Source organism: Ochotona curzoniae, unplaced genomic scaffold, assembly GCF_017591425.1.
Source record: "Ochotona curzoniae isolate NIBS_2020 unplaced genomic scaffold, NIBS_Ocur_1.0 contig_2318, whole genome shotgun sequence".
Lineage (NCBI taxonomy): Eukaryota > Metazoa > Chordata > Mammalia > Lagomorpha > Ochotonidae > Ochotona > Ochotona curzoniae.
The window spans coordinates 5,547,518-5,562,105 of NW_024465419.1; the positions used below are offsets into that span (position 1 = coordinate 5,547,518).

Genomic DNA, 14,588 nt, shown 5'->3' on the forward strand with positions numbered 1-14,588 from the left:
TTACTATTCCCTTGACTTCTAAAACTTATATAATTTGTATAAAAGAGGCAATAGGTTTATATCATGGAGTCTTCCAGTTTGTGAATATGGTACTTCTCTTATTTAACCCTTAGTAGTAAATAATTTGGCTATCAAGTCTGGTGTCTTTTGTTAGGTTTATTTATGCATGTCTCATGCTTTTTCAGTGTTGTATTCCATTTTGCTCTGCTTTTTAAAAGTTTTGTTTGTTTTTGAAAGCATGGCAGCAGATAGGTACATGAAACCTCACACACACACAAGATACGTTGATTTACTTCCCACTTGCCTGTAACAGCTTGGGCTGGGCCAACCTGAAGCCAGGACCCTTGGTCTCTGACATGGTGGCAGGGCCCCTTCTTCCTGTCCCTGTGACTCTAATGCCTCTAGTTAATGTTGCTTGGTCGAGCAGCAGCTGAGGCTGCGCCAGCCGTCCGCATTAGCTTCCCTTCTGGCTTGAACTCTTGTGTCCATCTTGTAACTTTCTTCACTGACATATTCAAATAAAGCATTGTGTGGCGTCCAGTGCATGGCATTGATTCCAGTTGATGGGTTGTCCCGAGTCAGTCTCTGAGGAGACCCACAGCCACTCCTGGGTGTGTCACAGGTGTTTTTGTCTGCCTTGAGGTTGTTGGTTTTGTACTCCCAGTCAGTAATTGATGGATTTGTTTTTCATTCAGTGGCAGAGATTTCTGAGGTTCTGAGATAAGTAATTTTGCACTTCTAGGAAAGTGTTTTACAAATGCTTTTTTTTTTTTTTTAACCTTTTAAGCTGTAAAAGAAGACAGCTCTATGGGTCTATGGGTCTCATCTTCATTCATCTTCATCTTTTGTGTCACAGACACCCACACAGAATCGTAGGAGTGGGAGTCTCCATCAGAAGAAATGTGTGTTCTTGTTGCATTGATAACCTAAGATGTCTGAACAATATCAAGCATGCATAAAATCTTGCTTTAAAGTAAATCTTATTCAGGGTTAATTTATTTAAAGAAAAAAATTAGGTTAAATTGCCACTTATAATGCTGATACCCCAAATTGCCATCAGTTCCATCCTGGCTGCTGCAGTTTCTTTATTTTAGTTTTGATGACTTTTCATAGTTGAGAAGGATGCATGCCCATGTGGACCACTGATTAGGGATTAGGGGAAAGTGGATGAACCGATTGTTTCCAACTTTTTTTTCCTTCCTGTATCTGCGGGAAGGGGGAAGAGAAAGGGAGAGGGTCATACTGAACATCCTTACTGAATACTGTTCCACTTGCGGTCCAGCTGTCTTCCAATGCAGCTAGAAAAGCAATGGAAGATGTCCCAATTCTTTGAGCCACTGCACCCACGTGGGAATCTTACATGAAGCTCCTGGCTTTGGCCTGGCCAAGGCCTGGGTGTTGCAGCCAATTGGGGAGTGAATCAGCTAATGGGAAATCTCTTTCTCTCTTCCCCTGTAACTCTGCCTTTCAAATAAATAAAATAAATAAAATGAAAATTTTAGTCCTCCTTCCTCATCACATTACTTAAATGTGACCATTTTGCCAAAAGATGGCAGTATTCACCTACAGTAGAATGTAAAGGGACTTTAAAAATATATATACTGCAGAGAGAAGCATGGGTTTATTTTTCCTTGTAAGGTTGATAGAATTTGACAAAGTTATCTCTCCACTAGTTAGATGGTTCTCCTGGTAGGGTCATCTGAGATTGATAAACCAAGTTTTAATTGTTTTTCAGTATTTTAATAATAAAAGCTGTATTTGAAAAAAGTTTTTAATAGCAAAGGTTTTTCTTAAGAATATGTGATAACAGAATGAGAGGAAAAAAAGAGTTTTAAGCTCACGGGGCATTCATTGAAGTCTGAGAGTTTGTACATACACCCCCAGAGAGGGGCAACCCACCTGGGTGGACCATGGCTGCTCTGAACTGCTGCTGAGAAGTTGTACTCTCAGGTCATCAGGGACCTGGTTCTTGCTTGCAGACAAGGTACCTGAAGAAGTTCTTGAAAAGTGGAATTCAAAGATTGGTTTATTTTGATGCCAGAATTATTTGATGCCCTGATAGTTTTTCTCAAGGTAGGGATTTCCCATGAACTTTGTAGGAGTTCTGTCACAGTGATTCAGGTTGCCTCCTTGTAAATGTAAATTTGTGATTTCAGGCATGTAATTTTAAATGTAAAAGATTAAAGAAAGGCGTCAGAAGTAGCTGTTATTAGACATGAGTAGAGCTCAGAGAAGGAAATGAAGCCCTGATTGGCAAGCAGAGTTTGGAGTCAAGATAGAATATGTGTGCCTAGATCGACCAATGAGAACTCTGCCTACCCTTTAGGATCTGGTACTGTTATCAGATAAAACGAACAAACAAACAAATAAAAGCTGGGCTGTAGGCTCTCTACAGCTCCCCACAGCTCCCCCTTTTTGTTTTATTAATCACGGACTGTGCCTGTCTTAGGTGTTCCGGAGTAGGCTCTCCTTACCCGTCATCAGCTAACCACCTGGCTCGTGGCGCCTGGCTTAGGTAGGTAGAGCCTTACCGGATACTTACCCGTCTTTGACTACCAGTCCATCATGTTAAACCATACCTCAGGGGATTCTTGTCTAGTCAAGGCCATGACAACCTTCACTAACAGCGCCTGTTGCTGCTGCTGTTGCTGAATGCGTCTGCATAGAGTGCGAATGGCCCAGGCTCTCAGATCATCACAAGCATGCATACACCAATCATTCCAGCCCACTGCTTAGCAAAGGATAGAACCTTTAACAACCGATTAGTCCATGGTTCCACAAAAGCAATTTCCACCTTGGTAGCATTAATGGTAAGAGTTTGTGTCCACAATTCGGCAAATTATCAAACTGAACAGACATTGGATATGATAAATGGTACATAAAATCCAAGCATTCCAAGGTCTGGATGTCACTGATTGTACTGAGTCCTCATAAGAAAAATTGTATCCCAGGAAGGTGTCATTGGTATAAGTCAGAAACAGATTGGACAAGTTCAGGCCAGGAGCCACCCTACAAGGGTGACAGTGCTCTGGCAGCCAGTCCAGTCTGGCGGCCATGACCATTGGTCCATACAACGAGGGAGGAGCTGACAAACTCCCAGTCACAGAATGGTTCCCGCATTGTGAGCGCGGGCAAAAAAGCAGGGTACCTGACCCATCAGGAGATGTGCCCATCCTCCTGAGCTGTTCCTCTGAAATCGTCCAATGGTCTGGTTCGCCAATAGGATGCAAGGTCTGGTCCCATTTGCCAATGGCCGGCTTTGAAAGCAAGCCAGTCCGTGCAATTGAATTGTCCGGTTTGTGGATGGCACTGTGGTGTTGTCCAGGGGCACCACCAGTAGTCCAATACTCGCATCAGTGTTGAAGATTGGGGGCAACATTGATGAACTATTGGTCACCAGTAATGGCACTGGCCATGCCTTCACGATCGCCCATAGTTGAAGCTGTTGGCTCAGTGTTCCGGGAGGCAGCAGTGTTACCAGCAGGATCACCGGCCCGAGCGTCCAGGGCTTCATCTTGGATGTTTTCTGGCATGGAGGCTCTCACCACTCTTGTTAGGCGCTCTGGTATCTACACAGGAACTTCGGAATCCTGCGGAAAAACACACTGCACCTCGCATCCGCCTCAACACCGGATGCGGGCCTTTCCACTGTTTAGTTAACACATCCTTCCATATCATTTATCTGCCACACATGATTTGGTAACAAACCTCGCGGATTCACACAAATATAAGGTTGAGAAAGAAAAGGAGCACAAGATTGACAAAATGAAAGTACTTTCTGCACCTGTACCGGCATTCCATTCTTCTTCAGTAGCTTCTGCAGTAACTCTGCATGTGTACTGAAGTTGAATTCCCCATATTGTCACCACTTCCGGTGAGCTTACTCTTGTCGCTATCCCGCGAACCTAGCGCACGCTTCCCGCTCAAGGCGGCTCCCTGAGTCTCTGCTCAGTTCCGTTTTACATTCCCCGCTCAAGGCGGCTCCCTGAGTCTCTGCTCAGCTCTGTTTCAAACTCCCCGCTTCTGCGGCTCCCTGAGTCTCTGCTCAGTTCCATTTCACACTCCCCGCTTCTGCGGCTCCCTGAGTCTCTGCTCAGCTCCATTTCACACTCCCCGCTTCTGCGGCTCCCTGAGTCTCTGCTCAGCTCCGTTTCACACTCCCCGCTTCTGCGGCTCCCTGAGTCTCTGCTCAGTCCGTTTTGCGCTCTCCGCTTCTGCGGCTCCGAGTCTCTTATCCACAGCTACGACTTACCTGTAGTTACACTTACCTATCCGAGTCACGGCACCAGATGTCGGGGTCCCTTGGCCAGCAAGTCAAACCCAGACACTCGTTGTCTTTGTGGAACCTTTATTGTAGAGATGACACAGCAAAACCGGTGCGCAGCGGCTGCATAAAGCTGTTCTGCAGTAATTCAATACATAATTAATCAACTGGAGCTTCAGAAAGACAGCTAGGGGCTAAGCGGCTGCAGCTTACACGAACTGTGCCGTGAAAACAACTTTAGAAGAGCCTGTGTGTTTATTTGCACGATGCTGCCTAAAGAGGCTTTTGCTCTGCCAAACTTCCCTTCCTGGTAGTCCTGCCTCCTTTGCCCTCCGCCCTGTAATGTGATCTCCCTCCGCCTGGATTGGCCAGGGGATGCCTCTTTTCTAGCAGCCGCTTTCAGCCACTGCTTAACTTAGCTAGCCAGCAGTGACCACCACCGCTGGGCTTGCTACGCTGGGCTACTGCAGCTGCCACCACTGCTCCCTTGCACGCAGCGCAGCGGATGGAGTCATGGAGCTCAGACTACTCTGCTTCGCCGCCTGCTGTCTCCTGGCGGTCTGCTTCCTGCAGGGGTTGCCCTGCCCCAGCCAGTGCCTGTGCCTTAAGAGCACCGTTGGCTGCATGTACTTGATGCTGGACCACGTTCCTCAGGCACCACAGCCGACCACAGTCCTGTAAGTTCACACAGACTTCTCTAAGCCCCATTCAGAAGCTCTCCAGGTCTTCTGTCGGAGCTGAATATCCCTTAGGTGTAGGATTCCTGATGTTGCCTCTGCCTGCATATTTGCAAGAGATTTTTAATTTCTCAAACAACTTCAAGGGTCTATTAGAAGGTGTGAGCAATGATAGGTAGTCGTGCTTACTCAGCATGCAGCTCTCTTTCCCAACATCTTCCAGAACTTTTCATTGAGAATTCTCACCTTTCTGTGTAAGTTCCTTTGCATTCTTTCCTCCCAGATCTTTGGGATTCAACTGAGTGAACACATCTCTTTCTCGTTTGGAAAGGATGATTTTAATTTCAGAGTGTGGTTCCAGTTGATTATCACTATTGAATTGTTGGGTTATTGTTAGCATGTTTCACCTAGGATGGACTCAAAGCAAGCTGACTGGCAAATGATTGTGTGACAACCTGAGTGCTTAAAAACATTATGTAACTACTTGGATGGATTGGTGTCCTTGGTTGTTATGGTTGAATAGCCCAAATTTAAGAAGCATCAGATCTGAATCCCATCCTACAACCTCTCTGTAGTCAAAGGGATAGTGAACCTGTGCCAACTAATGAATATTTAGATTAAATTAAATACAATCTATGAGATTGTTATTAGATGGGAAGGAAAATCCTTATTATATTTTTCAAGCTTTATCTCACAAGAGAAGAAAACGAAAAATGCTGAGAGATCACACAGATTTCAGGGGTTCTTGCCATGACACAGTGTGGGTGGAGGGCTTCATGTTCATAGAAGACAAGGCGGCTTTTTGTGGTTCACATCCTTTCTTGGGAAAAGGCAAACATGTTAAACCATCTAGAATTTGGAAATACAAATGTTTAAGATTAACACTGTCAGTTTTTCCAGTTGTAATCAGGCAATGAAGATTTTGTTGGGTAATGAAAAGTCCAAGTTGATGGTCTCTGCTTAGAATTACTTCAATGCTCCATTGATTTTCATGTTTATGGTGGGTTTTGTTAATTGCACATCCTTCCTATCACCAAAATAAGTCCTATGGTAAACATGGCATTGTTTATGGCGGGGGTCATTGCTTATGGCTGTGCAGCTACCCAGAGCCCAGGCCTTGAAGTACCTTCAGATGCAAAACCCTCACAGTCATATTGTGAGGATCCCTGCCTGGAAGAAGGTAGCACCATTGTAGAGAAAGGATAGCTTGTGTAATTAAGATAGCCAGCCTCCAACAGCAGCCTGAACTTTTGCTGCCTGTGTGCTTCAAAGAAGAGTGTAGTGCCCATTGGACACACACTTCCAAAGGGGATGAGCAGTGCTCGAAGGCTATTGCCAATGCAATTCTTTCTCTCACTCTCTTTATATATATACATATATATATATTTTTTTTTCTTGGAAAGGCAGATATATAGAGAGGAGAAGAGACAGAGAGGAAGATCTTCTGTCCACTGATTCACTCCCCAAGTTGCTGCAACAGCCAGATCTGAGCTCTAATCCAAAGCCAGAAGCCAGGAGCTTCTTCCAGGTCTCCATGCAGGTGCAGTGTCCCAAGGCTTTGGGCCATCCTGCACTGCTTTCACAGGCCACAAGCATGGATGGGAAATGAGACTTCTGGGACATGAAACAGCACCCATATGGGCTTACAAGGCAAGGAATTTAGCCACTAAGCTGTTGCGCTGGGACCTGCCAATGTGGTTCTAAGGAGACTTCCTCTATATGTGAAGTAAAATGAGGGCCTGCCTGTGAGTCAAGTGCCACCGCATAGGAAATGGGTGTTACCTTTGCTAAGTTCCCAACTTATTGATTTCCTAATCTGTAAAACAGGAGTGCCAGTAATGTTCCCTGTATGGATTAAATTGAAGATTAAATGAGTTTACACATTTTAACTGGTAAATTTCAACATGGTGGAAAATTTAGCCATTATTGCTTCAACGATAATGGACAAGAGTTTGTAACTGCCTCCAGGAACCATTCTGGCAAACTAATTTGAAGGAAGTAAGGGTAAAGACAAACTACTGTGTAAGGAGAATGGTGAATGGCAACTGGACTTCACTCTGCAGTCTATGGGGATGGCTGGGAGTGCGGGGGATAGTATGGGTGCCTCTTGCTCATGGAATAACCTGCTACCTAGCTAATTGGGATCTGTGGGGATTGAGATTCGTTATTCATTATTAATGATCTTATCATAATTTTCAAGAAATATGACAGTCATAGCTAAAATTCCCTTTAAAATATTCTCAGCTAATTAAGTTTTAAAGACCTAAAGACAAAAAATATCCAAGTCCTACCATGAATATTTGAGGTTGCTTGTAGCGCAGTATCTTCAGTTGGTGACCTCTGTGAGAGAAATGGTATGGAAGTTGAGAAATGCCTGTCTCCTGGTGTCCTTTTGGGAGAATCCACTGATGTAGGATGATAGATTTCTTAAAGATTTGTTTGTTAGTCTCCCTTGGCACAAGTGTGGTCTGGGACTGGCTGCACAAAGCCGGCCTAGACTCCAACACCATCTGGTGCTCTGGAGAACCAGGGTAGATGTGGGATGGACTAGGCTAGGTCTCATCCCCTACTGAGCCCTGTGTAAGCTGTGTGTGGGTACGGACAAGTCTTGGCTGGGCTGAAACATCTAACAGTAAGAACCAGATTGGGTTGAAGGCCAGTCAAGAAAGGCCACTGTTCCTACCAGGACAGGAGGTGAACTGAGTAGGGCTGGCTCATGGACCCACTGGTATGCGCAAAATCTGGCATTGGGAGAGGTTCTGATGGAGGAGCCTGGGCAACTCCTGTGGCAGGACACAGTCCCTGCAGGTAAGCACAAAAAGTATGATAGGAAACAGCCCAGAGCAGGCCATGGAAAGGTACCCACTGGCATACATTTGGCATAGGTCGGGGGCAGACCAGGCTGAACCAGTTCACATCACCCACTGGCGAATCTGAGCACCAGAACAGAGTGTGGGTCGAGCCAGGTTTGGTCACGACAAAAACAAGTGCACATTATGACATGCCAAGGTGAGGTGACCCGTACCAGATGTGGTGACAGCGTCCAACAGCACACATGAGAACCAGGGAGGGAGGGGGCACAGCCGGCAGGGGCAATATGGAAGGCTCCCCTGCTGGACGGCGACTTCCACTGGAGAGTGTGGGTTGCGATGGGGGCAAACCAGGCCAGGCAGGGCTATAACACCTGTGGGCCTCATGTGAACTAGGTCAGGGAAAAGCCAGACTGGGATGATTCTTCCGACTGGTGCAAGCAAAAATTAGAGTGGGTGAGGGTTGATTGCACTTTGCCGCAGCATCTGTTGGCAGATGCTGTGACTGGGGGCAAATTCTAACAAGCTAAATTCAGAACCACCTGGAGAGTGCATAATCCAGAAGTGGGAGTGGCCTAGAAGGAAAATAATGAGCTCTTCCCTCTTGTGTTACCACTCCCATTGGAGAGCATGAAAACCAGGGCAGGGCCAGGAGTGGCTAGACAGAAAGGCAACCAACAGCATGTGTGTGGGCTGGATAGTGGGGTTGGTTGGGTTGAACTAGGCTTCAATGTGCATAGACATGTATGAGGGCTGAATGGGATGTGGGACAGACTGGACTAGTCTGCTGCAAATACTGGCAAGCATGGGAACCAGGGCAGGGGGCAGGCCTGGTGAGGGTTATTGTGGGTCGCTCCAACTAGGCTGCAGCTCCCACTGGTTTATGTGAGGGCTGAGTATGTGCTGGGCAGAATCAGGCTGGACTGCAACACCCATTGGTTCCAGTGGAAGACAGGTCTGGAAACAGAACCAATCCAGCAATTGCAACCACCAACTGATTGGGGTGATGAACTGTACTGGGCCCTGTACTTGCAAGTACAGACAAGAATCTGGTCTGGGATCACCTCAGACAAAGTTTCTTTTGGGATCTCCCCAATCGGACTGCTCGACTCAGAACACATATCCTAGCATGGAATGCAAGTGCCAGAGCCGAGCCTCCTCAGAGGCTCAGATGGAGCAACGAAGAGCATAACCAGCTGCACATGGAGGATATGACAGTCTATTAGAACCTGCAGAGGATACCTGGCATCACAACAGAGGACAGAACAAATCAACTACCCCAGGCATATATTGGCAGTGAAAAACTGGGCAAACGGAGACTCTAAGGTGGACTATGTCAATCAGTGGATTCTGAAGCAACTTCATTGTGCTTAGAATGGCTAATTAGCAGCAATTCATAAGTGCTGAACTATCAAAACCACTTGATCGAGACCCTTGGAACATGCCTTACATTAGGGACCTGGGATGGGTAGGAGACTAGGTGGGGCTTCTCCTTTTATCTCCCCCTTTACCCCAGATCAAGGAAACAAACAATGTGGAAATAATAACCTTAACCACTTTCTTGTAGCCCTTGAACCTTTTTACCCTAATTATGTAAAGATTGTCAAAAATAAATCAAAAATAGCAAAAAATTTTATGTATGCATTTATTTATTTATTTATATTGGGAAGGCAGATTTAATGACAGAAAGACAGATAAATCTTCCATCTGCTGGTTTACTCTGCCTAGTGATTGCAATGATCAGAGCTGAACTGATCTGAAACCAGGAGCCAGGAGCCAGGAGCCAGGAGCCAAGAGTGAGGAGCTTCTTCTCGGTCTCCCATGCAGGTGCAGAGTTCCAAGGCTTTGGGCCATCATTTGCTGCTCTTCTAGGTCATAAGCCGAGATCTGATGGAAAGTGGAGCAGCTGGGGCATGAATTGGCACCTGAATAGATCCCAAGGCTTGACAAGCAGGATTAGGTAAATGATCTGCTGCCTTGGTTCCAACATAGGATGATATTTTGAAGTAAGCAGAGTCATGAAGAACCATGACCAACTTGGGCCTGATTAAAGCAATGATTCTGAAAAAAAAAAAACACAAAAAACAAAAAACAGTCCCCACCTATATCCAAATATATTGAAAGGCAGATGCTTGCTTATTTCCCTAGCAGCAGAATCGATGGTTTTTATTAAACCATACCTATATGCTTTGTCACCAAGTCATGCAAACAATGTCAGCAGCATACTTAGCTGTAAATGACTTCATGCTAAGAAAATGGTCATTAGTCTGTTTTATTGTTTTAATTTCCTATATGCTTTTTGCTCATATATATTTTGAAAATTTTAATCTCCAAACAAAAAATATTTTGCTCAGTCCTATGGAGGTACTTCGGAAAGTTTATGTAAAATCAAATTAAAAGATAGTCTTGGTGTGAAAAAGTTTTGGGAACTCATGTATGTGAACATTCTTCAAAGTTCATGGGGCAGCTGGCATTATGGTGTCATGGGTTAAGCTTGAAATACTAGTATCCCATTTGGGTGCAGGTTTGAATCTTGGCTGTTCCATTTCCCATCCAGCTCTCTGCTGGTTTTCCAGGGATAACAGAGAAGACAATCCAAGTGCTTGGGCCCAGGTTACCTATGTGGGAGATCTTGATGGAGTTTCAGACATCTTGTTTTGTCCAGTTGGAGAGCGAACCATGGATGGATGATCTCCGTCTCTCTCTATAACTCTGCCTTTCAAATAAATAAAAAAATAAATACTTGTTAAAAGCTCACGGAGAATGACCATCAAAAAAATTGCACGGATTTCAATTTTTTTTTTTTGCTACTAAAATGAACTTTTAATTCTATTTCTCAATGACCTTTTTAAAGTACACTCGTAGGTAATAAAATTTCACTGTGTTTAACAGTTGATTGCTGAAGGTTGCTTCAAGTTTTAGCTTTAGAAAAATGCAAAGCTGTTCTCCCAATGGTTAATTAGATTTCATCTGAAATGATAGCATATGCTTCCAAAATTTCATTTGCCAAATGACCTACTACCATATAGAAACTCCCACACTTCACATTCTCTCATTTTTTTTAGCCATTTAAGAACATTTACTTGAGGGAGGGAGGGAAGAAAAAGAGGAGAGGGAAAGAGAGAGAGGAGGAGAAAGAGAATACTCTTAGTGATTGATTCCCCACGTGTGTGTAATGACTAAACTAGGAGGCAGGGGAAATAATACTAATAGCCAAGAACAGCATCTAGGTCTCTCAGATGGGTGTCAGGAACCGAGTCACTTCTGCGACCACTGTTACCTCCCTGAATTAGCAGCAAGCTGTAGTCAGAAGCTGGACCAAAGAACTGAACTCAGGAATTCCATATGGGTTTTAAGGGTCTCCACTACTAACTCCCTCCCCAAAACCATGCAAGACAAACTATGCAGAGTTAGAATTTCCAAACAAAAAAATATCTTAGGTTGTACCTTCTGATCTCAGTTACCAGTTGAGTAATGTGGTGAGCTCAGGATTCTTAGGAATAAGAAGAAAGGCAGATGATCTCCGTAACTGAAAGTTGAATCTGGAAAACCATCTTGATTATAAGAGAAAATTATCCAAAGCTGTTTTAGTGACAAAAAGTTTAAATACAGAAGCATGTACACTGTGAAACTCTAAACATTTAAAGGTATTTCCTACATGTAGAAAACATGCCTTGCCCTTTAAATATTATAAAACCCTAGTGAATAGATAGGGCAGGGGAATGGGGAACTGACTTAGGATGGCATGAAAACAGTGTTTCTAAATGGTAACAGTTTCATTTTGTTCAAGGACAAAATAAGATTCCTTCAGTTCTTTCTGATTTCTGTTTCAGCTGTTGTTTTCTTCTCTTTAATTTAACCCTCAGAGGTTACTTTGAGCTTTGAAACATAATTTTTCTTAACATTCTTTTCTGACTGACAACTTCGTGGCTTTAAATGATCATTTGACAGTAGTGACTAGGCCAGACTCTTCTAGCTGTTTCCATCCATTTGACTTCATTGAAGTGAAACATGGTTAATCTGTGTCAAGATGCAAACTTAGCCAGTGGTGCCCTGGTAAGCAGACATGGTACTAAGTGTTGAAGTGCAATTCCTACTGACAGCCTCCTTAATCCTTTAGGGTATACAAACTACTGGAGTAGGAGAGCCCTATTCCAGGAGGAGTGGAAGTGGGGGTTCAAGTGCCTCACAACACTCATGACTTGTTCAGGCATGATTGTGGCAGAGGGGCTGGAAGAGGCAGTTCTGGAAGGAAGTCTGGGTGAGTGTTGATGACACCCAAACAGACTGGGTATAAGAACAGGTGAGAAGAGGCCAGGGTGAAGGAATAGAGGATGAAGATTGGGGGCTAATGGTAACCCCATCCCAGAGTGTGACCTGCCCTTGAGATTTGACAGTCATCTTTCAAGAAGAAAATATGTAAGAGCATTGGTTTATAAACTCAATGAATTCCATTGTATTGATTCTCCCATATATCCTAGATGTTAGGAGAAGTGGTTTGGGCACTTGGTGATGCCAGGATCCATGTCAGTAGTCTGCACATTTCCTCTAATAGCCATATAGTTGATATTGATTGAATAGCTCAAATAGAATGGTGATTTCTGCCCTGAGCTTTGTGTTTCAATTCTTATGGTAGATTCTATAAATGAGGTGAAGGAAATCCTGCTGGGAAAATGGCTTTTGGGAGACTAGCAGCAATAAAAAGCAGGAAAGCTGTGCTAGCTGAAGAGCTAGTACATAAGTGAAAAGTTGGGTAGCAGAGCAACTGTGGTTCAAGAAGAGCCATTTCTTATTCATACTCGTGGAATAAGATAACAGCCAACATTCTAGCTTCTAAAGTTGATGAGTAACGTACATGGTGAAATTGAGTGGCCAGCAAGGAGGAACATATATGAAGACTGGAGAAAATGTGCTAAGTTTTATTGAAATAGCCTCATGGAGAATTTAGGGATTCAGAAAAATTGTATGGTTAGGAAGAAGCTGTGGGCAAGAGAGGCAGTCTTGAGAGTCCCAGCCATGAGACTGTGTACAAACTAAACCCAAGGAAGGAGAGGTTTCCCAAGTAGTAGTTGCAGAATGAGACACAGTTACACACACACAGGTGAGAACTCTGGAAAGCCTTTGACCAAGGACAAATCGGAACCAAAGGACTGTAAGCTACAGTTGTGTAGGCTGTACACTGCACAACAACACACAGTGCTAAAAATGGTGCTGTGTGCAGCTGTGCAGCCCAGTGTTGCTGGCACAGAAAACAAGAGCCCTGGTGCTCTGTCAGGGGATACAAGTATCCCAGGAGGCTTCTCCCCATAGTGTCTAATAGCCACCCCTTCTGTGGAATGTTTAGGCGTTGTCTCTAGTAATTCTCCATCTAAGTAATTAAAAAGGGGTGTGTGTGTGGGGGGGAGTCGAAACTATGCAATCTTACTGTTTTATCTTTAGGCTTACTTTGAAATAAAATTAAATAAAGAAGCCTTGAACACAAGTCCAGCTTAGTTCTTCCTCATTGACTAACTAAATTTTGAAAAAAACAAACAGAACTAGAAACCTGTGTTTAACCTCCAATGCCACAGAGAGCTAATGATCAGATATAATAGACATACATAATCTTTTGTGCAAATGATTTCCAGGCATAAGAATACATCTTCAAATTCATCCACTCAGGCCACCTAGAATGTGAGCTCCATGAGTAAAAGAGGCAGTTGCCTGCATGGTTTGCAAAAATCCTATAGGCCCCAAAGATGGATTCCCCAGCAGCTTAACCAGGCCTGAATATGTTGTGATCTGCCCTGGGGTTAGATCAGCTCAGACTCCAGTGAAAGTTGTTCATCCTGCAAGAATGTTTTGCCCGTATCAATGGGACACGACCAAACAAGTAAATTTAGTTAGCGCCTACTAATGTCTAGCCTCTGATAGAGAAATCTCACAGGAGTGGGATTGTGGTTTGCACAGATGAGGCGAGGTTCAGACACCGGAAGCCTTAGTGAGTTTGTGCATGCTACTCTCTTGCCATCACTCCCCCTTTCCCACACGCGGCCTACTCTGGCTGGTCCTGCTCTTCTACCCTCACCCCCACAGGCATGAAATGCCTTTCCTGTCTGATCATGATCAGCGACCATGTCGTGTGGAAATAGAATTATGAACCTGTCTTCCTGACAGACTGAGTCCCTCCAGGGCAGAAAAGATAGGCATCATTTCAATGAACTCTTCGGGTCTGCCCACATGGGTCATGTTGATTGTGGGGACCAACCCCTTTGAGGCTCTTCTCCTCCTTCTCCTTTTCCTCCTCCTCTTTTAATAAATTTATTTGAAATTCAGAGATAGAGAAAAAGACACAGAGAGAATGAAATCCCAACTGCTAGTCTGCTCCTCGAATGCCTGCAACAGCCTGGAAAAGAAAGTGCGGGACTCAGTGCAGGTCTCTCACATGAACAGCAGGGATGCAATGACTTGAGTCATCACCTGTTGCCCTCTCCCTTGGCCCTTCAATGTGTAAAAGAGCAAGAACCTGGAATTGAGTGTGCAACTGAGTCTCCACCCCAGGCGCTCCACAGGGAAGGGGGATATCCCAAGTGGTATATTAATTATGCCCCATGACAGGCTGTTCTGGGACAGGAGTTGCTGCCTGCATGGCGATGACTCTAGCTGTGACCCTCTGCACTGCCTCGTTCATATGAGGACCAGTCTCTAGAGAATGTGTGGTGTGATCTGCAGGCATGCAGAGAAAAATATCACAAAGACAGACATCTCTGGGGGAAATGAAGTAAGGGAGCAAAGAGAATGAAATGCCAAGAATTCTGACAAATCGACATGAAATACTTGCGTGCTGATGTGATGTTT

General features: G+C 44.4%; 1 protein-coding gene across 1 annotated transcript in view; it reads left to right on the plus strand.

The window, feature by feature from the left end:
- Nucleotides 1-4,701: 4,701 nt before the first annotated feature.
- Nucleotides 4,702-14,588, plus strand: part of PXDNL (peroxidasin like) — a 372,636-nt gene continuing 362,749 nt past the window's right edge. Inside the window, 1 exon segment of the mRNA XM_040972689.1 lies at nucleotides 4,702-4,941. Coding sequence (XP_040828623.1) covers nucleotides 4,778-4,941 — 164 coding nt within the window. The 5' untranslated portion in view covers nucleotides 4,702-4,777.